This window comes from Lynx rufus, unplaced genomic scaffold (genome assembly GCF_022079265.1).
Source record: "Lynx rufus isolate CCGP_SWC_20201006 ecotype Redwood Valley unplaced genomic scaffold, mLynRuf1.p SCAF_5, whole genome shotgun sequence".
Lineage (NCBI taxonomy): Eukaryota > Metazoa > Chordata > Mammalia > Carnivora > Felidae > Lynx > Lynx rufus.
In genome coordinates this window covers 103121423-103148733 of record NW_025814867.1, presented here as the reverse complement: position 1 = coordinate 103148733, position 27311 = coordinate 103121423, and the positions used below count along the sequence as shown (strand labels likewise).

General features: G+C 40.8%; 1 protein-coding gene across 1 annotated transcript in view; it reads right to left on the bottom strand.

Moving 5' to 3' along the window:
* The window catches only part of MORC1 (MORC family CW-type zinc finger 1), a 162780-nt gene that overhangs the window by 1120 nt on the left and 134349 nt on the right, over positions 1 to 27311 (bottom strand). Inside the window, exons 21-25 of the mRNA XM_047100229.1 lie at positions 21498 to 21567; positions 19319 to 19385; positions 15600 to 15746; positions 7303 to 7390; positions 5494 to 5547 (exon numbers count right to left, since the gene is read on the bottom strand). Of these exons, the coding sequence (XP_046956185.1) occupies positions 5494 to 5547; positions 7303 to 7390; positions 15600 to 15746; positions 19319 to 19385; positions 21498 to 21567 (426 nt within the window). The remainder of the gene's footprint in view (positions 1 to 5493; positions 5548 to 7302; positions 7391 to 15599; positions 15747 to 19318; positions 19386 to 21497; positions 21568 to 27311) is intronic.

The window sequence follows — 27311 nt, the reverse complement described above, 5'->3', positions numbered from 1 at the left end:
CATTTCAGTGTTTCTGTAATAAGGAGTGTTCTGCATTCAGATATGACTGGGATACCAGAGTAACTGTAAGGTAGCTTCATTTGTCTTCTGGGTCTACCCTTGCCCTTCCCCTCTCTCCGGCACTCACTAATACCTGCAGGCCCTTCCCAGACACTGTCCACATCAGCATCTTTAAACACTCATTGCCCTCATGTATTTCTCCCTTTTCGATAAAATCCTTTAAACAAACAAACCATACCCCCCTAAATATTTTGAATTCCACTTAAAATTCACTAACCATCTCCTAAATTCAAGGCATGGAATTTTGTTATAGGTGATATAAAGATATATAAGGTCCAGCCTTTGCCTTCAAGAAGCTTCCAGTCTATAGAACGAGATAACACAAGTGTGCAAAAAATGTGTCTTATGGGAAAAGATGCACTGTGCTGCTAGTGAGGCACAGATATTATTAGAGTTGAGAGGAGGGCACAGATTCTCCATTAAATTAAAGATCACTGAAGTCCTGACTTAAAGTGCTTGACATGGATTAATATCAATAACTTACCCTCCAATTATTTATGCTTTGCATTTGCTATTTGGGAACAGGAACCCATTTTAGAGTCTTAAACTGCCTGGACACTTGAGTGAGGGCACCAAGAATTAAAAAGATGCTGAAATCCTTGATCTGGCTCTACCTATTCTTACCTTACTTACTGAGTTCCAGGCCTCATTCTTCCAGGAATATACCAACCTCATTCCTGCCTCAGGCCCTTCGCCTTTCCTGCTTTCTCTTTCCATTTGTTCAGCCCTAACCTACACAACGCTCATTCTTTGCCCTTCAGGTCTGCGCTGGCTCAGGTATTCCTTGCTCATGGCATCTGAAATAGGCTGTCCCTTCCCCAATATGCACTGTCACTGTCTATCCCCAGGCCCTGTACAATTATTGTATGGTATATCACATGTTTATTTATTTACATGTTTAGTATCTATCATTATGTGATGCTACATTATGCTCTGTTCATTACCTGTCTTTACTCAAGAATGTAACCTCGATGTAAAAAAAAAAATTGGTTTTACTCACCTCTGTGTTTCCCATGCCTGCCACACGTCACTAAATAGTGGGGAGTTAGGAGAGCAGATGTACAACATTCACAGCAAGAGAATTTTAAGCACGCAGACCAATCCTGTCCTGAAACCCAGGCTACATTCTGAGATCTTGGAAGGGAACCTACTTTTGAACATCCTCAATTCAACCTACAGGAAGTTGATGATTTACAAGGCAACAACCACCTCCTCCAGAAAGCTTCATAGATGCTTTTTTGTGGAGGCTTTAGTCCAACCCAGGGAGTGACATCTCCCATGGCCTGAAGGTAGAGTAGGGTAAATAATTCAAATCAGCCAGAATAAGAAGGACAGGGTCACAGATAGTTCAGATGTTACGAGTCACTCAGGACTCTTAGTGTTCAAAATTCTAGAACTTCACAGTATTTGCCATTCTGAAAAATGGCCAGGGAATACTTTTTAATAAAAGCAACAGCAGTAATAATAATAATAATTATAATAATAGGATAAAATTAAAAAGAAATCTGAAAACAACAGTATTGCTTATCAGCAATGAAAAGGAACATACTATTGATAACGTTCGATGTGAAGGGCATTATGCCAAGTGAATAAAGCCAATCAGAAAGTGACACGTGCTATACAATTCCATTTCTACAGCATTACTGAAATGACAAAATTACAGAGATGGAAAACAGATTAGTGGTTGCCTGGAGTTGAGGTGCTTATCTGTGCACAGTGTGACTATAAAGGATGGCACACGGAGATGTGTGGTGGTGGGAGTTCTGGATCCTGATTTTGGTGGTGGTTACACAAGCTTACACATATGATAAAATGAGACACATATTTCACTAACGTAAATTTTGTAGTTTTGATATTCTACCACAATTATATAATTCCATAAGACCTAAGCATTAGGAAAAAATTGAAAGGTATATGACATCTCTCTATTATTTTACAATTTCCTATGTATCTATAATTACTTAAAAAATAAAAAGTTCATAACAACACTTTTGGTTTTTTTTAATGTTTATTTTTGAGAGAGAGACAGACACAGCATGAGCAGGGGAGGGGCAGAGAGAGAGGGAGACACAGAATCCAAAGCAGGTTCCAGGCTCTAAGTTGTCAACTCATGAGCTATGAGATCATGATCTGAGCTGAAGTTGGAGGCTTAACAAACTGAGCCACCCAGGCAACCCCAGACAACACTGTTAAATACAGCATGACATAAGGAATGTTTATATAGCACACTACATTCAAAGTCATATTTTGTCTCTCAAAGTTCACAATTTTGTAACCAAGCAAACTATATTTCCTTCAAACACTACCAACCAGTTTTCTGATTTAGTCTTCTGCTTTTCTCAGGCTAACATCTCTAGAAGGTTTCTATAAAAGGTAGCAATTTTGAGAACTTTCAAAGTCAATGTAAAAGGACTTCTGGTTGCATTAACATTTTAATTAAGATGAGTAGAGAATTGTAACAAGATGAGAAGCTTAGTTCTGCTGGCTAAACCTACTCTCGTAGAGGTATTTGAGGAGGATCAAAAATGGAATTCTTTTCGAACTCCTTTAATTCAGAACAGAATTAGGATTTGAAAGAAAGGATATGCAACTGAGAGTTTAATTTTCTGCCTTGAATTTAAAAAGTCCGAGTTCTAGCAGCTCTGGAGCCCCAGAATCCTAAGAAGTTAAGGCAGTCCTACAAGATCTACAGATTTTGTACTCTACATATAAGTATATGCATGTGAGCCTTTATGTGGTCAGGCACTACAGCGGAAACAATCAACTTTGACTCAGTGCACAAATGGTAATAAGGTCTAGATGCATTCAAAAGTACTGAGTAAATGCAACAGGATATAGAATTTGATAAGAGAGAATTGTAACTTCAAGGATTCTATAATCTACTAAAGGAGAAAATAAAATATAAGAAACAACTACAATACAAGGCAGAAAATTTAACTAATGCTAAAATGCTTTTAAGTTTCTCTCAGAATACAGAAAGTCACATGGACAGACTGAGGAAGGCTTGAAGTGGAAGGTAGCATTGACCAGACTCCACATAGGGTGGACAGAATTTCAAGAGGCCAACTGTGGACTGGGAGAGTAGACAAGAATGTCGTGGGGGGACAGCACAGGGAAAGGCTAAGAGGCAGGCCAGTCTAGTGGAATGGAGCAATTCCATTTTGTATGGGGCAGATGGTTTGTGAGAGGAAAGAATAAAAGATGGTGGCTCAGGTCAGGTCACATACGACCACCTGTGTGGTCATAAACAATCTCTTACTATTAGCAGTTATGGAAACCAGGGCATGGTGACCAAAGACATTTGTGACTTATCAAGGGTCCTCCTGTGCTTTGTTGAAGCTATCTTTACTAAAAGTATGCAGCGTAAGTTGCATAGATCTGTCCTCTACATTGATTTCAAAACATGATTTTAATAATTTTTATAACCGTCCACCTAAAACTACCAATTATTAATAAAATCCTCATGACCAAGCAGTTTCATATTGGAGAAGTCATGATTCCAGTTGTGCTATATTTTGCTTGCGACATCTCTGTTTCAACAGGAAGTCATGGGGTCCTGACTGTTTAGCTTCCTTTGATCCTTTGAATTCCACTTGCCCTAAACACGAAGAGAATTCTACTCATCAGCTCTGCTAACACTGTTCCCGTGTATAAATACTTATTCAGTGTGGCCTCCAAAACCCAACAACGACCTGGCTCTATTACTGATCCTATAGACATTGGAAAAATGCCATTTTGTATTACATACATTATGTATGTAAAGGACTTACATAAGCCTGGATAAATTAAGATGTGTGACACCCTAATTCTTAGCAAATTTCTAAGTTTCATGGTGTGAAGTATTTAAATCAGAATTCCCTAACCAGCAAATTAAGATCTGTGGAAGATCCAGGAGCCTTACTGGTAACTCTTCAAGCTGGCTGCCACAGGTTTATGGTTGGGACAGTTCCTGATGGGACACTAAACAACCTGCCCACCACACCCTCCCCTTTTCGTTGTCAGCAGCTCCCCCATATGTCTCATCATGCAATGTCAAGCTCTCTAGTAAGTAAACAATAATTCTTTTATACCAAAAGGCTGAGACACTGTGGTACGCCTATTACAAGTAACACGTGCAAACCCTGTCACAGGATGAAGTCTGGGTAAGAAGATGGAAGAAAGTGATGCAGAGAGTGAGCTTTGGGTGGGATGAATCTGGGTTCCTGAATCTGCTACTTATTTGCATCATGACATTGGAATATTGTCTTTCTGACCCTCTAGTTTCTCATTACTAACATTAAGACAGTGGCACCAACCTCCCAGTGTTGAGAGAGTTAGATGAGGGAATGGCTATTAAAGGACTAGTTCAGTGCCTGGCTCTACTACTGTCTCTTGATCAACTGAAGTTTTTACCTTCACTGATGAAAATAATACTAGTGCTCGAACAGGATCAGAAATATTTTGAGTGAAAACTTTGTCTTGTAATCTAGTTAGGAAATGCTGACAAGTATGTCTTGAGGCTGAAAGCGTTCAGTTACTCCTTTTAAACAAACATTATTCAGAAAATAACCTCACTCTTCAGTTGAACAATAACGGGAACCTTCATTTCCAGCTGTTTAATCACAGTCCAGTAGGCACTCAGTCAGAGACATCAGAGGCAAATATGTCCACAAGAGTGTTACATTTAGGCCCATCCTACACTTCAAATGCTTTGTGATACAGCCTTTCTAAGAAGGAATCTGGCTTAGGTTCTAATTTTCATTGCAAGTTTGTCTGGTTACATGTTTTTAGGAACTTACTTCACAATTCGATTTCATTTATAAAACAAGAAAATCCAAATCTACTTCATTCCCTACAAAAGAGGTGAGGCGATGCCTCCGTTTCTGTGCACTTCGTACAATTCCAGGGGGAGCCGTGCACCTCCTGGTCTTTATAGGCTCACATGCGATTATGACAGTTTTCCAGAAGATGGCTGTAAGCATAAGTACTTGTACTAGGATTAATTGCTTTTATAACTACTTTTATAATGGAAAAAACCATAAACTTAAAAAACTGTCAATAGGATACCAAAAAACAAAACAAAACAAAAAAACCCCAGAGATAGCAAGTTGTCCAAAATAATTAAAAACTTTAATCTACAAATGATTTCTGGTTTAGTCCAGTGTCTCGAGGATTTCATCTATTTCTTAAAGACACAGGATGTCATCATGTTTTCTGTTTAAAATATAGACCTACTCTAAGTTCGTAAGTTTTATGCTGTGGAAACGTTTGCATTTTAAAATTCAAAAAGATGTTGCTTTGTGACATCTGATATGCTCCACATTAATCTTATTCTTGATAAGAGAATGCAAATTTGATTTCCTTCCAAATCTAACATTTGGAAATGTATATTATTTCTCCTTTGGAATATGGGATCATTTAGAATATAAATGACTACCTAGAAAAAAAGCTTACCTGGCTGAAGCCCATTCTCAGCTTTTTGTTTGTCTGCTCTGGGCACTGCTCCAGCTGTTTTGTAAATGATAACAGAACAGGATATTAACTTTCGGAGGATGAGCTGTCTACAACAGAGTTATAACATGCAAGTATCTAGTATTAAAAAGCATCAAAGCCTAGAACTGGCCAACATTGGTACTGTGGGTCTTTTAAGGCTGGGTCTAATTAAATTAATTAACTAAAATATACCTCACCTTATTCCAAAAAAAGATTAAGGCAGTTTACATAATTAACAAACAACATGGTTAAAAAATTGCAATAGAAAAAAAAAAGAAAGTGAAGGAAAAGTAAATGACAAACACTAAGTACTCAAGACGGATGTCAAGAAGGCAGTTGGAGTATGGGTTTCTTGAATGGGAATACCACAGAAATAGACTGGGGAGTCACTGGTGTATGGGGCAATACTCAAAGTCACAGACTCGTTGAGGTCACCTAGAAACAGGACTTCACAGATAGAAGATAGTGGCCCAGAAACGGGCCCTCAGATGTGCCAACATTTAGAAACCAGAGAAGGAGTTGAGTTGCCAGCAGAAAAGACGGGAGGGAGAAAAGCAAGAAAACGAGAAGTGTGTTGTCATGGAAGTTACGCAAAGAAAGTGCTTCCAGAAGGAAAAAGTAGGGGCGCCTGGGTGGCTCAGTCAATTGAGCTTCCAGCTTCAGCTCAGGTCATGATCTCACGGTTCGTGAGTTCGAGCCCCGTGTCAGGCTCTGTGCTGACAGCTCAGAGCTGCTTCGGATTCTGTGTCTCCCTCTCTGCCTCCCCCCCGCTCACGCTCTGTCTCTCTCAAAAAAAATAAACATTAAAAAAAATTAAAAAAAAAAAAAAGAAGAAGGAAAAAGTAGTCAACTGGGTTGAAGGTCTCCAAGAGGTCAGATAAGAAGCGACTATTGCATTTGGTCACTGGTGGCCTCACAAGACAGTCCAGTGAAGTAGTAGGGGCAAGGATGAGGTGAGGAGATAGAAGGCGAGGAAGCAGAAACAATAATTACAGATTAGAAAAGTAAGGGGTTTTCCCCAGGATTAGATTAAGGCATGTGGCCCCTCTGTCAAATTAATCATTTGGTGTTCTTTTCACTAATAGCCATTCTATGTACATCCATCCCTTCCACAAGCAATGCTGAGCATGAAGGTGGAGAAGCCGTCCCCCACCCTCCTGTACCTCAAGGTCCCTCTCCACTCCAGTGAGCAGCTTCTGGCGGCCTCAGGCCTGCACACCTCACTCAGCTTCACCACAGCCTGCAGTGACTTAGCAGCCTGGGGACAAACTATTGTGAGCTCAGGCAGTAGAACAAAGTTTTCCTTCTAATCATAATATGGCACCGTCTCTCAAAGGAGATTTGGTAAATACAGATTTTCTTCATCTTTCCTTCTGATGTGTGACTGATTCTATTAAGACTAGTGCTCTGGACACCTGACATGACTGACCTACCCAATCCTCACTCGGCCCCTCATAAAAGGTGGCTGAGGAAAGGTATCCAAGGGATAGAAACTAGTTTTGGTGTCATGGAGGGAAGGCAGAAACCATGTCATTTCTTTTCATTTCTGCAACTTTCTCTGTTCTCAGTCTATAAGACCTTCCCAAAGTTTATCTGAACCTCGGCACCCTGGTTTTAAATGCAGTTTTCATTCGGAGTCATCCATTTGGTATAAAGATCCCCATCCTCGTTCACATAAGCCATTCTAGGTGAAGACACAATGTGTCTTCAGTGAAGATTAAGTTTAGGCTATTCTGTCACTCCCTCAAAGTTCCAATAAAGCCAGTTTACCTCAAAACTTGCCATGAGTTCCTCCACAGATGTGTAGCCAAATTCTGATGGTAGCCGATGCTCAGAAAAAAAGTACAGAAGAATCTCCCTAGGAATAGGAGCACAGCAGAGATGGTGATATACCAGGAAGAGTGATGCAGCACTCACCTGTCAGAACTGGGTATCTCCTGGGTGTTAAACATCTCGGCAAAGATGAACATTCGTGCCCACCAAATGGTTTTACCACATCCATCAAAGTCTTCCTCAAAAAGCACAGACTGGGGAAAGGGAGGCAGGTATGCCTATAAAAGGGCAACAGGAGGAATCCTCATAGTGATGAACTGTTCTGTATTTGTGTCAATGCCAAGATTCTGTGATAGTGTTACCACTGAGAGAAACTAGGTAAAGGGCACAAGGGATCTCTCTGTATTATTTCTCACAACTGCATGTAAACCTACACTTACCTTAAAATTAAAAGTTAATTTAAAAAAGAAAGGTAGAGGGGCACCTGGGTGGCTCAGTCGGTTGAGCATAGGACTTCAGTGCAGGACATGATCTCACAGTTCCTGACTTTGAGACCCACTCAGCATGGAGCCCTCTTTGGATCCTCTGACCCACTCCCTGCCCTTCCCCTGCTTTCTTGCTCTCTCTTTCTCAAAAATAAACAAACCTTTACATTTTTTTTAAAAATTAAAAATTACTGAAAAAGTAAGAAAGAGAAAAAGAGAAAGTAGAAGGAAAGAAAAAGAAGGAAGGAAAGAGAAAGGAAGAAAGAAAGGAAGAAAGGAAAGGAGGGGGGAGGGAGGGGGGAGAGAGAGAGAGAGAGAGAGAGAGAGAGAGAAAGGCAGAAAACAAGCATGATCTCACAATGCCCATCCATAATCAAGCAGCCCAGGAACGCCCTGCACCTACTTGAGTGTTCTCAAGAGAACTCAAGTTCTAAGAAAACAGCATTGCAAAATACCTGGAGGAAAGACATTGTCTAGTGACTTTTTTTTCCCTAAGAAAACCAAAGAACTTAACTCTCCAGAGTAATTCCTTTTATCCAGGGATCCACAGATACGCAGATACTCTTAGGAATCCTATGTGAACCCTGATCTTTCCAGTGACTGGCCATTGTTCTGACAGGTGCTTCATTTTGCCAAGAGGCAGTAGCGCCCCGCCCCTGTAGTGTGACAGGTTTTTTAGGATTAATCACCTAGATGACACATATTTCATTCCTGGGAGAATATGAAATCTAGAAATTTATAGCTACTATATCTTAAAGGTGTATAAGAGTGTTTTTATGTTGAAGGGTTCTAAGAACCTCAGGTAAATTACCCAAGGGATTTACAAAACTTTTCAACTGTAAAATAATATGGCACACAAAAGGTAAAATAGCTGTTTCCCACATAATTTACATTCCTAGTGTTTTAAGTGTTATTATTGGTTTTAATACTCATTTATAGTTTTAAAGAGATTCAATCCAAAACATTAAAAATCCTCAGCATGGCACAACATCAAATATAACACACAAACACACACTCCCCTCAGAATGATTCCAGGTATGTGAGAGGAGCAGACATCAGACGGCATGGAAAGAAAAGCTGTAACTAGAGTCCCGAGGAAAGGGGACTTGTGGTCACTTTTATGGCTAGATTGGTGGGGCAGAAGGGGTGAGGTCTTTTACACAAGCCACTCCTCTCTCTCCCTAAATCCAGCCTCCCATTCCTCCAACACAGGGTTCAAGCCTCTCCTGAGCAACAGTCCTTCTCATGTGGTTATACATTTTTTTGGGTTTAGATTTAGAGCAAATCAGCCAATCTTCTAAGGAGGTACCTCCAGAGAAACAAATATTACGTGCTGGCGGCATGTGGTTGGGACTGAGAGAGCGTTGAAGGGGCAGGTCGGGGAGACCAAAAGTTCTGGATTAGTTCTGAATTATTCTCAACCTGTGGAATTTCTACATCAGAATTCACACCAAACATCTATAGTCTAAATAATTTCTCACAAATACATACTATTATTTCTAAAGATAGACAGACATTATTTTAAAATAAAACACAACTTTGTTTGAAAGTTTTACAGCTTTTGCTGTGTCGTATTTTCTCAAGACACTCAAGGTCATTAACCCCATAGGTAGTCCCTGAACCCCGCTACAACATAGCTTTTTCCCAGTAGCACCTGACAGAGCCTGGCATTGCGCCCCCATGCTGGGAACCCACACATTCTTATTACACGGAAGTCAGGCTGGTGGGTGGTACAGACAGTGAGAAATGCTGGGATGTGAAAGCGAATACACCACCATGGGCGCTGTGACAGGGGCCCACACCATCATGGGGAGCCCTAAAGGAGGAGGAGGAGTTAGCTGGCTGTGGGGCAGGAGGGCAGCGGAATGTGAAGGAAGTATTCTAGGCCAACTGCACTACGTGTTGGGGACAAGTATTTTCTGGCAATATTGAGCCCCCTGGCCACATTCAACCACTCTTTATAAAGTGCTAGAAAGCTGTTAAGTGCTACTACATGTTTTATAGTATATATAACCTCATGTAATCTTCATGGAAACTCTTTGGTTGAGGAATTATTCTTACCTCGAGCCACTATGGTTTCCTGATTATTACGGACCCACCTCCACCACAGGCCCTAGTAGGTCCCCTGCACTTTCCTTTGTCTCTAACCCTCTAGGACCTCTGGTTTCTGCCTTTTACTCTCTCCTCCACAGAGCTGCTGATAATTAGCTTTTCCCTTGGGGATTCTGTCCCACAAAACTGATGAGACAGAGGACAAAGTATACAGGTCCTGCAGTCTCCAAGCACAAACACACAGACCTTTTCCTTGTTCTGAAAGATAAATTTGGAAAAAAACTGTCATATGCTGTTAGAAAACTGTAAGATACTAAAAATCACAGAAGAGTCTGAATGCAGTTACGAACTCTTAAAAAATTCCTTCATTTATTGTCTTGAGTCCCTTTCTTCAGTGATTTTCCTTGATGATATCTTCTTTTGTATCTTATCAAACCGCTCTCCACTCACAAACTTCAGGTTTCCTTTAGGACGGTCATAGTGATTCTCTAATCCATGAAAGGTCCTTCAAGGACATATGACAGCACAAAACTCTAGGAATAAATTGGTGTCTGTTCACTAGTATCCATTTAATCAGGTAGACACTGTGCATTCTGGGAGATTCATGAGTCAAGTCCTGCCTTTTCAACAGGACTCTTGTCCCACCAGAAACAGCCCTTCTTCCCTTGGAGCATTTACTCACAATTCTACCCCCAGGCTTGACAATAAAATCAGGAAAATGTCTTTGTTTAACTCTGTCTCTCTTCTCAAGAATTTAAGAAGCAAATATCCTAAAGCTCTTCTAGAACTGTTACTTGCATCCAGGACCATAGGAGGTCCTTGGCTATGATGCCCATCTCACTGAATTCCTATCAAATCCATATCCGTATCTGCAAGCTTGAATTGGAAGTTTTTAAAGAGTTCAACTAGCTGGGCTCCAACAATGGGTCAGCACCACTTCCATCTGCGATGGCCAAGCTGTGCAAAGCTGCAGCTAAGGGCCATTTCCTTTTCACTCCACAGTCATATTCCCTTCTCAACAGAACAGCTTTTTTTCTTCAGAAAAGTCTCTTACTTGCATTAATACAGTTCCATTCTCTCTGGACATGAGCAGGGAAACACAGAGGCACCTGCTCATCCAGATGCTCTTTCTAAAAAAGTAACCTAGTTCATAGAAAAAGAGCAAGCCTCTTACTTGAGGTGGTTTGAAACTCTCTTCTCCATCCCAGTGAAAGAGAAAGATGAGGATGAATAAAAACGGCACAGCTTCACTTTCTAAACCCAGGAATTAGATCACAGTTTCCGACAGACCCCAATTGCTAGTGTTATTTACTTTTGTGGGCTTTCTTTTGCATCAGTAACTGGGAGCAACCTGTAACAAGTGCCATACGTTATTTTTTTTAAAGTTTATTTATTTTGAGAGCGAGTGCATGCATGCTTGTCATCAGGGGGAAGGGCAGAGAGAAGAAGAAAGAGAATCCCAAGCAGGCTCCACGCTGATCTCAGATCTCACAAATCGCAAGATCATGACCTGAGCTGAAATCAAGAGTGGGACACTTTTTACCAATTGAGCCACCCAGGCGCCCCATGACTTCCTTTTTAAAATTTAATTTTTGATACTTTTAAAATGTAAGCTTACATAGGCTTTTGTGGAGTTGAAATAAATGAAGTCTGCCTGATTGTCAAGTTTACATATACAACAATAAACTGAAACAAGGTGTTATAAGGTTAGCAGTTAAAAGCAAGGACTATGAGAGCAGACCACCAGGATTCAAATTCCTGCTCTACTATCCAAGAATTATGTAAAGCTGGGCAAAGGAGTAAACCTCTACAAGCCTCAATTTTCTCATCTGTAAAAAGGGGATAATGAAAGTCTCTGTTTACAGGGCTGTTGAAAGGTTCAAGTGAGTTAACATATGCAAAGCTTATAGGACAGTGCCCAGAACACAGGAAGCACATAGTAAATATGTATTATTATTATATCACCATTATTATTGAGAGTGACTTGAGATTTGATAGTACTCTAATATTTAGGACCAACTGATACAATTTAACAGTCTGGATCTCATCTACCTCTGACTTAACACAATTCAGTCACACCCCATCATCTGAAAATATTTTAATATCCAACAATTCTCTTCACTGCATGTTACATTAGTCCCTTTCAATTTCATTAAAAGTATTCTTTGAACATCTACTAATACATGTCAGACACAATGTGGAAAATCCAATCTATTTTCAAAGATGTTATTCTATTTGGGGATTAAATAAACTAATACACATAAAAAAAAGTAATATAAGACAGGAAAACGCTAAACTGAGTATTATCAGGTAGTGAAAATGAACACTGAAAACTACTATTTTTATTAATTTTATTCCATTAACATGAACTAAACAGAAGTGGCCAGACTCCACCTTGGCAGTGTGGAAAGGGGTAAGGAGGGAGTCATGTACAAAGTGAACCAAGTAGAGGGAAAGGATTCTAATGACTGTCCTTATAATGGGACAAGCAAGGCAAATCCAGTGAAACATGGTACCCTCCACATTCTACACAGCTAGCCACAATCTTCACGCCTTGAGAAATTTGAAGTCTAGTTAACACAAGGAATAACATGTGGACCAAATACAGGACAGCACAGCACAGGGGGGGAAATACATAACAAAGAAGACAAGAAATCTGTTTTCACCAGTGAAATGTGAGAAAACACACTGCTAAAGGCAAAAGAGGAGACTGATCAATGAGGAGCTCATTTTGTCCCAGTTAAGCTTTGTGTTCTGTACAATTCTTTTTCCACTTAATAATTCTGTAAAACAATCACCACAAAAAAACTCAAGCTGGGACAGAAAAGAGCTGATTTATTACTATGTTTGGCTTTCAGAGTCTTTGGTTGGTAATAGTATGATGATTTCAAGCACCAAAGATTCTATGTGTTCATCAGGAAGATGGTTTCCAGGAAATTTTAATTTTCCAGTGATGCCTAACTATAGAAGTGAATGTACTTTGAAGTCTCAGCACCTTCAATCACATTATCTCCTCTTAGATCACACGTAACATTAAAATTAATAGTAATGATACACTTAAATGCATAACAAAAATTAGCCAAGGAAAAAATAAGGAAAATGATGATATATAGCAGAGTATCCAAGCTCTACTGCAACACAACCAGACAGCTCTCCAGGTCTTAGTGTGAAGAGTAGCAAAGGATGTGTGTGTGTTACAAAATGTGTGTGTACATGTATGTACACACACACTTACATACATGTGTATGTTTCTGTATGTATATGTATGTAACTGCATATATATGTACAGTTATACATATGTGTGTATGTGTGTGAATACGGGGGTTAAGAAGAGCATGAGACTCCAAATCAAGGAACCTAGGCTGAAACCCAGCCCTGTCCTAGCAGCTGTGTAACTGAGACTTTAAGTGTGTTTGTTTCTCCAAGCTTCAGTTTCATCATACATTCTTTTTTTTTTTTTAAATTTTTTTTTTCAACGTTTATTTATTTTTTGGGGGGACAGAGAGAGACAAAGCATGAACAGGGGAGGGGCAGAGAGAGAGGGAGACACAGAATCGGAAACAGGCTCCAGGCTCTGAGCCATCAGCCCAGAGCCTGATGCGGGGCTCGAACTCACGGACCGCGAGATCGTGACCTGGCTGAAGTCGGACGCTTAACCGACTGCGCCACCCAGGCGCCCCTCATCATACATTCTTTAAAAAGTTAGAAATAATATCAACCTCCTAAGGTGGTGGCAGTAAGGAGCTAACATATACAAGACACTTGAGTGAATGCCTAAAATATACTAACAGCTCAAACACAATAGCTATTATTATCAAGAAGGCCTGGTTCACACGAAGCAATGTCCTAATCATGAGACATGTGGTCATTTTTAGTAATATGCACACATTTTATTGATATATACAGGCACATTCACATATATAACTTATTTTTTTATTTTTTTAAATATTTTTTAATGTTTATTTATTTTTAAGAGAGAGAGAGAGATAGAGCACGAGTGGGAAGAAGGCAGAGAGAGAGGGAGACACAGACTCTGAAGCAGGCTCCAGGCTCTGAGCTGTCAGCACAGAGCCCAACGCAGGGCTCGAACCCACAAAGTGTGAGATCATGACTTGAGCCGAAGTCGGACCCTTAACCGACTGAGCCACCCAGGCGCCCCACATATATAATTTATTGCATGTGATGCATCGTAGTGCTCAACTGACATGCATGAATCTTGGAACCAGTAAGGAATAAACCAAGATTCAAATTTATGGCTACCTAACTTCGAAACTGAGGATCTTACATATTACTTCTGGACAAATACTGAAAAGAACTGGTTGGAGAATCCCATTCTTTAGGGACTATACTGTAGACCGTGGCAGTGTGAGACTGACATCCATCCAGATCATTTGACAAATGGCCTTTTTCAACCTCATGATATCTGTACAACACTGAGGTCTGGCTTGCTTCCTCCTCTTTCCCAGGCTAGAGCTTGCCAACTCAGGTACTACGGCAGATTTAGTGGTCAAAACTTAAGTGTTCAGAAATGTAGCACTCTGGCTTCATTTCTTGGTCAACAACTTGCCTCTGGATCCCTAGTATCATTAGTGAAGATGTGTCCTGATGCAAAGTCCAAGCAGATCCACCTACATAGAACCAAGAGTGCTTCCTCCCTTCTCCTGGGACAGGAGGGATACTAGTAATGTGTTCCCAAGGGAACATATATGCTCATATATGCTCACATATGCAGAGCCCCCACAGCCCTGGATGTTGCCATAGAAATTTCCACAAAGCCCAGGACAACTGCAGAACTAAGTTCGAGTATTGCAGTGGTTTGCAGTCTATTTTCACACACAAGACCATAGCCTGGACCTGAGCAGAAAGCGTATGTATATGCCCCACCTCAACATTTCTTTTTGCCAACTCTCTAATTTCATTCTTCCCCAGCTACTTCTTCAGGAAGCTTTTGCAGTCATCACTGATCTGGAAGTCAAAGTAACTGTCTTAATGGAAAATACTATTCCGGCCAGGTCCTCTGGTGTGTTCTCCTGGGCTGAAAGCCTTTCACTTTACAACACAGGCCACTCACAGTCTGTGAACCCCAACCAAACCAATTGGCTCCATTAATTTAGAGGTGTTATTGCTCCTGCCCCTCCCTCTCCATATGTCACCTATTTTAGAGCACTCTTCTGTATACTAACTTCTTTGGCCCCCTCCTATCCTTGGTCCCTATTTGGAAAAATTCCGAATCCTGGACTTTATCCCCTCTCTTTCTCCATTCTTTGGGAACTGAGATCCAGACATCTAAATTCCTCATTTAACCTGCCCACAAATGTTAACATTCTACACTGAACCAAAAAGTAAAACTCAATTTCCCTTGGTAAGTTTAGTATCTAAAGCTACAATAGGAGAATTTGTAGAAGGCCATACAAATGTCATGAGGGTCTTTGTCAGGCAAAAACCAAACAACTAAAAAATAAAAGAAAGAGGAAGGAAGGGAGGGAGGAAGGAAGAAATTCATAACATCCAGGACAGAACATCCACTATATTGCCAGACCATGTAACAACAGGCAGTTAGTGACTATAGTTCTATTTCAAGACAAATTTAACCTATGGTGCATCTGTATCAGTGTAGTTAGGGAACAAGTCATAAAGTCATTCTATTGAATCTTAACAACTTTAAGGCTCAGTAGAGGGAAAAAAAGAAGATCAGGAGTTGTCACTGCTTAGAAAGTTCAACAAAGCATATGGAAATATGTTAGCAAATATGTTTACCTTAAATTGGACGTCAGTTTTCTTACTGTTTCTTTGACATATGTGCTTTGAGAAGACTTTGTCAGTGAAGAAGTAACTCCACAACCACTATACACAGAAAAGCTGGCACTGTCTCCAAAACGTGGACTTAAATCTTCCATCAGTGCACTGCGCAAAAACAAGCTGAGGCTTATAATTTCAAAGTAGGCATCACATTAGATACTCATAAATTCAGAAACATTAATATGTGACAAATGGAATGTTAATACACCACAAATGAGAGCAAGGCCATAAATATGCTAAAAACTACCATTTACGAATTCTCAATTAGAAAAATTACTATTTATTCCTGACAAATCTTGTTCCAAGGTTTTTGGGGAGCCACAATTAAACAGAACTGACAGTAATGTATTCTTAGCAACAGTAGTCACATACGATTTGTCTCATTGGCTGAAAGGGGATCTTAAACTAAAGTTCTGTTTTAGCCTGGGGAAAGGTACATACAGAAATAAAACAAAAAGGGGCAAAGTCCGTTGAAAGGATAACTTAGTCAAGATCTGGAAGAAGAAGAGTGTTCCAGGTGATGTGTAATGATCCCTGGCAGAAATGAGGTAGGACTGCTGGAAGAGTTAAGGGCCAGGCTGCAGGGGTGGCGTGCAGGGGAAGAAGAAGAAAGGGGGAGAGGCGGGGGCTGGCGCTCATGGCCATGGGGTGGAACTGGAGTTTATTCTAAGCAAAGTAGGCACTACCACTGGAGGGTTTCTTGTGTAGTGTATTGTGTTAATGAGACCCAAAGCTTTCAGTATTGTGGGAATGAAAAAAGTTTAAGAGGTCTGGGAAAACATGCAATTTGGAAGACAAAGCTATGTAGGCAGGAAGAGGTCCAATCGAGGAGGGTTCTGCTTGTCAAGTAAGGAGGAGATTGTAATCCTTTCAATGCTAACGTTAAGACCACAGCTCTAAAAAGTTTTGTATATGGGCCATTTAAAAATTGGATAACAGTTCAATCAAATGGAATGTGTTTCTACTGTCAACAGACTTTTGGCATTAATTCACTAACTTCAGCTGATATTTCACTTAAGATTAAGAACACTGTAACTAATGCTTGTCTATTAAAGAATACTTGCACAATATTGGAAGCCCATTGACTATAGATTCCTTTATGCTGAAATTTTATTAGTCTTCTTAAAAAAATTTTTAAATGTGTATTTGTTTTTGAGAGAGAGACAGAGCACGAGCAGGGGAGGCACAGAGGAGACACAGAATCTGAAGCAGGCTCCAAGCTCTGAGCTATCAGCACAGAGACTGACATGGGGCTCCAACTCATGAACTGAGAGATCATGACCTGAGCTAAAGTTGGAAGCTTAACTGACTGAGCCACCCAGGCACCCCTAAAGTAGTCTTCTAAGCAGTCTGTGTGCCTACCTCACAGAACTGTGCTGAGGGTTACCCCGGAAGTTAGCTCAATGCCGGGGCGCCTGGGTGGCCCGGTTGGTTAAACGTCCAACTTCAGCTCAGGTCATGATCTCACAGCTTGTGAGTTCAAGCCCCGCACTGGGCTCCGTGTTGATGGTGCAAAGCCTACTTGGGATTCTCTCTCTGTCCCTCTCTGACCTTCCCCCACTTCCTCTAAGTAAATAAACTTTAAAAAACCTTAAAGAAAAGAATTTAGCCCAATGCCTACTCTTAGTAACTGCTCAGTCAAAAGTGCTTAGCACCTAATTATTATTGTTATTATGATCTTCCTTATCATCACGACCACTATTAATGAGTTTGATAAGATTCTTCCACTAAGATTGTTTTAGGGACACCTGGGTGGTTCAGTAGGTTAAGCATCTGACTCTTGGTTTCAGCTCAGGTAATGATCTCACTGTGAGCGGGCTCTGCACTGGCAGCCTGGGGCCTGCTTGGGATTCTCTGTCTCTCTCTCTCTGCCCCTCCCCCACTTGCGCTGTCTCTGTCTCTCTCAAAACAAATAAACTTAAAAAGAAAAGACTGTCTATGGTCTTAATTAGACCATAGTTCTAACATTCATGCCATAGATATAATTCCAAGATGATTCAAAACAACACACAACCTCATACAAAGCTAAAAGTAACATATCACACACACACACACACACACACACAAAATGTGCTTTAGTTTTTTGGATAGATTTTAAAATTTAATTCAAATTTTAATAAATAACTCTAGTTTAAACCACTATCCATAAAGTGGCCTAGCAACATCATGGGGGAAAAGCTGGACCATTTATTCAATCAACAAATGTATCATTTTTGAGTCAGTTGCTATTCTGGACACCAATGACACAGAGGTGAGCAAGTCAGCCCTGCTCTTATGGAGTGAGTTAGGTCCTACTGAAAAATATACAAAATCATCAAGGTAGAATGTAAAATATTAAAATAAATAGATGATTCAATAAGACACTTTACAATAGGAATAAGTGCCCTGAAAACACCTGAGCAGGATGCTACGATCTGATAGTGCACCTTGTCAGGAGTGGGGTGAGCTATTTTCGATGGAGCATGGAGATGCTTGGATGGAGACTCAGACACTTGCAGTTAAGAAGAAGAAAATATATGGCCCCGGGCCTGATGGGAAGACAGACATTCAGACAGACAATTCCACTGGTCTTGACAATGCCGTTGCTCACCGTTGTGTGTCAGAATGTGGCTGATATTTAACAGGTAATTACTGAAGTGGAACGGATTATGACAATCTGACCCTTGCAACAGTGGCTGTCTGAAATCCTGAGTTTGCCTGCGAGAGTTGGGGTCCCCAGAGGAGAGAATACTTGAACCAGAACTTGAAGGAAAGACTAAAGGCTTGTGTACAGCTTGCAGTGGGCAAAGGAAGCAATACGGACAAGGAGATGGAAGTGTGATAAAGCTGAACTAAAAGCAATTCAGAAACTCTGGGAAGCAAAGTAAGGGCTACAGGGAGGGGCAGGACTGAAGGGGACTTGTGCCGTGCTAAGGAGTTTGTCACTTATCTTGCAAGTGATGGGGCTGTGACAGGCTTTTGAGTAGAGCAGAGAAGTGAGGGGAATTGAGTATTTGAGGGATGCCTCTTGTCAGCAAGTGTGGAAAATAAAACTCCTCTCTGCTTTTTTCTGGTACTTAATCCAATGTGCTCCTATGCAAAAAGAGCCCAGGATTTGGATTCGAAGACACAGGGTCTACATGCCTGGAAAGCACCTGTGAGAAGTTTGTCTAAGTGAGGGTAAGAGATTGCTTCCTTGAAAACATTCTTTTTATTTTATTGGGCATCCAAAATATTCAGTTGATTTTATCTTAAAAGTGACAAAAGTCTCACGTAAGAAAATTCTAGCAAGCAATGATTATTATAATTACATATACATGTAACAAGATAATGAGCCACACGCAAAAAAAAAATCAAATTCATGATTTCATGTTCACACCTTATACACATGTGACACTTTCAGTTCTTTGGCTATATTACAGTAATTTGAATTAGCTGCCTGCTGTGAGTAGGAAGTTAAGCCTGTTCCATTTCATTATCCCCAATCCTCACAAAAGAAAATGAAAAGGTTTGGGAAAAAGGTAAGAAACCCAGCCGTATTCTATTCTTTCTTGTCTCCTTTGTAAAATGAGGTTCCATTCTTAATTGCCTTTGCTTGTTGCTATTATTTTCTTTCTTCTTGTATTTAAACATTGATAATTACTTTGCAACAGTGTAATTGCACTCACTTGGAATTTGTATAATTGTAGTACACTCACCTTTCCCGATTAGGTAATGAAGAGTTTCTCTTCATTTCTGGAGTATCACTACACAGCTCCTGTTTTTCTTCAAAAGACAGACAAAATGAAGACAATTGCATTTTGATGATGACACAATACAGTGAACTGAAAGACGTCTTGGTGGTTTATTAACTACTTGTGGATAATCTGGCTTTGTATGTCAAGCATCCTCTCGTAAAACTGCACAGTGTGTTCTTAATGCAACTTATAAAAACCTCTTAATAAAGTGTATATAGTGTATATACTAATCCAAGAACCTCTGTAACTTGTTTTTTGCAAGCTCTTTTTCATGACGCTTATTATCTGCTATTGGTGTGCCTAGGGTGGACTGCTGGGGGCCGTCAGGATTCCCTTCTCTCACCAGCCTCTGCCCAGACCACCTCCTGTCTTCCCCCTAGGATCCCATTCTATTCCACTTTAGGTTCAGGTTCAGAAACATCCTAACAGATCCTAACCAGAAACGTGTCTCTAATAGAGAGTCAAACTTTAAAGCAGGAAGAGACTCAGGAGTCACCTCGTGGATCTTCTCACTGAGAGAACCTCAGAATTGTAGGTTCAGGGAGGGTAGTGATTCATCTACAGTCCACAGAAGAGCAGCAATGCTTTGACCCCTTGGATTGGTTTTAAGATGGGGGGCAGTATAAGCAATAAGTCAATATATCCTTCTTCCACCTGTCTCTAGAATTCATTGTGATAACTGTCCAAATATCTTGTTCCACCAAGTGAACCCTTGCCAGCAAGTTTAGGGCCATCACCAAGTGGAACAGCACAGCAACAAAGAAAGTTTTAGATGGTAGGTGAATGGCTCAGGGTCTGCCTGACTCCTTTAAATAAAAGAGGTTTTCCAAGCACATTGCAGGCACCATTGATTTTACTCACTGGCTTGCATAATAAAAAGTGAATTTTTTTTTTTAGCCCAACAGCCAACTAATCTATAATTACAGTCATTTGAAAATATTTCACAACTTGTTCTTTCCAAACCCAGGACGAGCATTTGAAATTAAATATTAATTTTAGGATCAAAATTGTATTAACAATTTTTCCATTACTATTTGGAAATTCAACAGGCACATACTTGAAATCATGTGAATAGTTTGAAATTTCTATGAAACATCGGCTTTAAAATCAAGAGAGCCTTACAAAAGAAATCCTGATTATGGAATTGCAAATTATCCTAATTAAGATGAAACAGAAAAAACAAAGTGTGATTTCTTAGGGATCTCACTAATGGGTTCAAACATAAAGACGTGAGTGAGTGACTGATTAGGTTACCGAAGCAACAAAGTGTGAAGGAAGGGAGAGCTTACCACCAAAAGTGAACACACAATGATGGCAAGGACCCCGATACAACAAGGACTGGGAACAATAGCCAAAATGAGCTGAGATTTACTAGAGAGACTAAGAACGGCTTTAAAACTTATTTCAGAATAAGAAGATGACAATGAAAATGACAGGCTTGCTGCTTAGGCCCAATGGTATAATATTAATATAAAACAGAGAATGGTGCAATGACAACAATATAATAAAAGAGTTAGCCATAGTAGTACGCAGACACTAAGAAAACAAAACTTTGAGTCCAGGATGCTTCCAGCTTCTCTATCCTGGGACATTGTTTGGGATTGAATATTATAAGAAGGCAACTCTAAGTTTAAAAACAGTTCAAGCCTCTCACCTGAGAGAAGGCACATCCCATGGGTGTAAAGGAACCAATGAATGTGGGTGTTGAACTAGTCTTAGTGATCTCAAGGGAATCACGAAAAGCAGGAAAAGGACTAAATAACTGAAGGAGGAGGAATGTCATTATAATTTTCAAAATACAGTCTGAAAATTAAAGGGCTCATATCAACTCTTTCCAAATTTCTAGACAGAATTCAATGCAGAGGGTGATAGGAGTCTACTGTGAGGGACGCCAGGCTGTGTGGCAGTGCTGGGAGCCCCCTTCTTAGGAACAAAGTGTCCCTTGGCCCTTCAAATCACATGAGATTGGCAGCTTACTCTCTTCCCACCCCTCTTCCCACTTCTGGAACAACCAATTGTTACTTTTTAAAATCCAAACTGTTGCCAAACTTGTGACATGCCACATAAGTCATATTGAAAACAACTCAAACATGACAGCTAATAGATGTAATAGATGTAAACTGAATTCTTTTTTTTTTACCTTTTTTCATAAGGGAAACTTCCTTTTTTTCTTGTTTCAATGAAAGATCAGTGCCACTTTTATCTAAAACCTGAAAAACAAGCTGTTTACTTAAAGCTGCACAAAAATACAGGATATATCACAGGGTGCAAAATGACCTTGAGTACCAGTGCCCACATCAGAGAGAGAGGCCAGGAGTACAGTTCTTGTGCATGTTGTGAAGGGAGACAGTCATGTGAGCTGTAGAAAATTATATTGGTGTGCATCTCAAGAATGCTTACATCAAAACTGTCATACATAATTCTACCATTTCTATATAGGGGTTTTGATACTTCTATCAATACCTGTACATATATTTTTAAAAATCCATATCTTACGTGAATGTAACAATGACTCCAACAAACAAGCCAAGTATTTGATTCACCAGGAGCAATGATGGAGCCTCTGCTGTTTTGAGGAGGCTTATCACACTTGTGGTCTGTACGGAGCAGACACAGAGCATGAGGTCAATCAGTGTCACGCAATGAAATGTACATCAGTACAATCAGTGCAATGAAAACCTTGGGGAGGTTGCGGCCTGGGACCTGAGGCCCCAAAGTATGATGGGGAAGAAGACATGGATGGGGATGGGGATTACACTTGGGTGTTGACAGAAGGGTTGCCTGGTCATTTGACCGAATTCCTAGAAATCTGCCTAAAAGGGGTTGTGGAGCCTTAATGTGTTAAAGCCAGTAGAGTGGGTGGCACTTGAGAGTGAGGGGGTGTGTGTGTGTGGGTGGGTGGGTGTGGGTGTTTGCTGTCTGGGTTGTGGGAGAAGTGGGAGTTGTGAGAGCTGAGGGGAACAGTGTGCCATCCAGAAGCCGTGTCCGCCATTGCTTTGGGAATCCTGAAGACCCATTTTTCAAGGCTCACACAAGACAAACTTACATTTTGGGAATGTACTTCTTTAGATCAGAAAGAGAGAGAGTTAGTTTATGCCCTTCAGGAAAATGGACCCAGAACGTTCCCTTTGTGTATTTTGCAAATCTGTGAGAAGGTGGGGAAACAGGCAGTAGAAGAGAAAAATGGAGAAGGCAGGGGTAAGGCAAAAGCTCCTTGATCTGAAGACCACCGAACAGGTGCTGAGACACAACTGTGTCCCCACATCCATGACCTCGTGGAAGGCACAGAGCTATTGGCTTTCTGGAGCTTGCCCACCGTGTCTGTGTCCTGCGCCTTTCAATCCCCCTCCGCCCTGCCAAACAGACGTGGGAGGGAGAGGCTATCTCCCACCTTTTCTCTCCTCCCAGGAAACACAGGCATATATTTTACACGGCACTCTGGAAACTGTGCTCCATCAGGAAGCAGGTTAAATGGGCACACGTGTAGCCTAGCAACAGAAGGCCTTTGAGGCTGTCCATCATTGCTGTTTCTATTTCACTCAAGTCCATCAAAAGAAAAGACTTGTTAGGTAAGGGCAAATAAATAAAACTGATTCTAAGATGCTTTTGTCCATTTCAGAATAGTTTTGTACTTATACTGTAAAAAAATTTGTGCCCCAGAAGTAAATAAAGCGCACGTATTTTTTAAAGTTGATTTTGCAAAATGACCTTAAAATGTACATCTTATTTATCTCTGATGTATCATAAAACTTAAGGTTTTCTTTTAATGTGCTGATATATACAGGAAATCTACATGCTTTTTTAAGTGCCTCTAACTTTGAACTAAACATTTTTGACCGGTTTATAAGCAGCATAACAGCAACCATAAAATAAGCTGACAAGAGGAACGATGTGATGCCTCCAGTTATATAATCACTTTATTGTAATCCATGATAATCCTGCTTGGAATGTGTTCATTTTCTTTGGTACCTCTTCCTTGTGATAAAAATCAGACAAGACGGAAGCAACCAAGATTAACAAAACTGACAGCACTCCCAGTAAGGAACTTTTGTTGGTGGTGTTATCAGCACAGCCTCATGAAATTAATTGCTTTTGCATTTTATTGTTTAGTTCCCTGCTTTGAGCCCTGCCTTGTAGCGGCTGTTTCTGTGAGAGCATCAGATATGTCCCCTCCTTCCAAAAATGGCACCCAAACAAAGCTTTCCCATCTGTACTGCAGGAGAGGTTTTCTTCTTTTCTTTTCCTTTCTCATATTTTCTTTATTCTTTGGCATAGAGATGCTTGAAAGATTTTGGATAAACAATTCACACCTACAGTATTTCCTTTCAAATAACACTGTGTAAATATCCGAGTTCATAGGATGCTGTCTTCTATTACAATGTACTTGTGGCTTTGAAGGTCTGAATTTTTTCAAGTTGAGACAATAAGACAGGCAGTTGTCTTTTCAATGACACTATTTGTATATTTTGATACTACTTACAAAGCTCTTTCATATACATCATTTCATTAAAGAAGTGTTCTCCAGTCTCTTAGGCTTAACTGTGTTTCATACTCTGCAGTTTGGGGATATCTCTTTCCTAAGATTTTACCTCAGTCATGAAACTGATAACACCTCCCACATAGTAAATGAGATTATAGTCAAGTCTTAACATGGGGTTTTAGATCCCTTAATTAAAATTATGTTAACAATGAGCAGAGTGGGATTTGTCATTTCTCCAAAGGATGCAGGGGATCAGCATAATACCACATGCTCAATTTTGTGAAGTATCTATTTAAGGGGATAAATAAATCATAAATAAGTTAGAGGGGAAAAAAAACATACCACAGCCAGCTGTGTAACATTTATCTAATTCAGCTGTTAAGGATGTTTAAGAACTGGTTGGTATCCCTTTTTCTGCTTTCTTTCCTTCTATTTCTTTGCTCCTCCCATGTCTACCACAAGCATTTACTATTATCAAGGACCCAAAAACGCTACCAGACCAGTAACGCCTTCCTGCCAAACTCAAAGGCCCTTTCTGGGCTCCTGGGTAGCTCAGTTGGTTAAGCATCCAACTTCAGCTCAGGCCATGGCTTGTGGGTTCGAGCCCTGCGTCGGGCTCTGTGCTGACAGCTCAGAACCTGGAGCCTGCTTCTGATTCTGTGTCTCCCCCTCTGACTGCCCCTCCCCTGCTCATGCTCTGTCTCTCTCAAGAAGAAACATTAAAAAAAAATCTAAAAATAAATTCAAAGGCCCTTTCTGTTTTCACTCTTCCATAGTAAACATTATGCTCTAGGTTCCTCTCTTTCATCCATAAATATATTCAATAAAATTGAGTTCCCAGTATGGGTCAAACACTGTTATGATAAAGAATACAAAGTCCTGCCTTATGGACTACTTTCTAGTGAGGGAAAAAAGAGATGTTAAGTAAATAAAAAGACAGCTAAGTTCTGTGAAGAAAGGAAACACGGGCAAGAGAAAGACAAGAGCCTAGGTACACCACACCTGAGCCCCGCTGCCTTTCCGGACCCTGGTGTTCTCACCCTGCATCCTCCACCTCTCCCCTCTACCACTTTTCCATACACATGCCAGGTACCCTCTTCTCTCAATGTCTTCGGTTTGTTTGCTGTTGATTTGCTTGTGCCTCCAACTTTTTTCTAGTTTTTCCTCAAACTTCCTTCAGTCGGGCCTTTCATGCCAACTCTGTGTAAAACTGTACTCACCCTCGCCACGCCCGACACTGACACTTCCTACCCTTTCCTCTGTGTTACTGTTCTCCTTAGCACTTACCATTATCTACCCTGCCACACAGTTTACTTCTTTGTCTTGTCTGTGGTCTGACTGCCCCCACTAGAATGGAAGCGCCACGAGGATGGGGAGCATGGCCCATTATCTTCCTGCTGTATCCCCAATGTCTAGGAGAGTAACTGACACTCAGTATACTCACAGAATCCAAGAAAGTCTTGACAGTACATGCGTGTTGCTGGGGGAAGTGGAGTCCAGGCATTGCAAACAGCCAAGGAAAAGTCAGGGAAGCAAAAATGAGCTTAAGGTGTTGGCGGTCAAGGAAGGTCAGGGTGGCGACAGTGGAATGAATGAAGGGACAAGTGGTAAGGATGAGAATGCAAAGGAGGTCAGGCTAGGTCATCTAGGGCCTCGGAGGGCACAGCAAGAACACTGAATTCTGTTCTCAGTGTGAGCGGAAGCCACTGGAGGGTTCGGAGGAGGAGAATGACGTGATCTGACTTATCTTTTAAATGAAACAGTCAGATTTTTAGACAGTGGAGGCCAACAGAAGCAGTGAAATCATTGACAGGGCCATTGCTGTGGCCCTGACAGAGATGTTGGTGAATCAGTCAGGGTGGTGGCTATAGAGGAGGAAAGCACAGGGGGTCCATTCAAAGGCTGATTGGGCACAATTGGCTGAGAGGGTGAGCACCCCTGTGTGAAAGAAGGAGAGAATTCAGGATACCTCCCAGGCTGTGGCCTGAGTAACTATGAATGGTGAGGCCATTCACTAAGATGGGGAAGCATAAGAAGTCCCTTGCAATTCCTTCTTCCCTTGATTTCTATAGCCTTCGGTGTCCCAAATCTCCTAGGATATGAATTTTTCTGTCTACACTTAATCCTTCAATGAACCTGTTAAAATTTCAGGGGGTTAAACTTTCACCCTTATGCAAACAATGGCCTGATCAGCATCATCAACCCTAACTTTTCATCTTTGCTCCAATTATTTCCAACTGACTTCAGGGTGCCTGCACTTGAACATTTTGCTGAAACTTCAAATCTTTAGTCCCACATTTGCCCACTCAGATCCCCTGGTCAGCTCTTCTCTTCCTATTTGTAATAACATGTTCCAGGCTGCCGTCTCAAAACTTCTGTCACTGTTTAGTCTCCCATGCTTCTCTCCAATTTCTGCTCATTTTCCTTCCAAATGGTTCCATTTTCCTTGTCATCCTTATACTACAATCTTTAGGCAGCAGATGAGACTTGATTCTTTGGTCTTTAGTTTCTCCTTTGCCCAGTAGAGTACAGCAGCTTTATCACAACCCAGTTCATTTTTTTTTTTTTTAATTAAAAAAAAAAGTTTACTTATTTTTGAGAGAGAGAGAGAGAAAGAAAGCATACATGGGAGGGGCAGAGAGAGAAGGAGACAGAGAATCCCAGGCAGACTCCATGCTATCAGCACAGAGCCTGATGTGGGGCTCGTACTCACAAACCATGAGATCATGACCCAAGCCGAAACCAAGAGTTTGGACGCTTCACCGACCGAGCCAGCCAGCCGGGCACTCCTGAATAAATTTTTCTAAGTGAAATCTCCATGGTTAAATGTTCCCTCTCAAAAAGTACCCACAGATCCTGACTGGTTACTACCTCAAGTTCAAACTCTTTACCTGGCTTTCAAAGCCCTTCTCAATGTTATTCTAAGTTATCAGAACATAATGTCAGTACTTCTTAACAAACTCCCTCTGCTATAACCAGACGGCTGTCCTCAGAATTTTCTAGAAGCACCACATACACTTTTGTCTCCACACCTTGGCCACCTTTGCCCATGCAGTTCTATCTGGTGTGCCTTTCCCTCTTTCCCTCTTGTAAATGCTTCCCACCTTTCAAGACAAATGCAAGTCCTTCTCTTTCCTTTTTATTTACTCCAGCCCATACTGATTTCTTCCTTTCTCTGAGAAACTATGAATCATAATTACAGTTTCTATTATTATTAATAGCCAAGCATCTTATCTATGTAACCCATACAAGACTGGGATCCCGTAGCAGCCTTGATTCTTGCATGATACATCATAGCAGAACCTGGGTCCATCTCCCAAAAACAAACCCATCTCTATGAACATTAATAAACATATAGACTCTACTGAAGACTGTGTTCAGAAATGGAGGCAACGGTGATACACGGCAAAATCAATTTCAAATCACCATGAAGCACCTCTATATCTACTGCCACAACCGTTGCCTGCCTTCTCA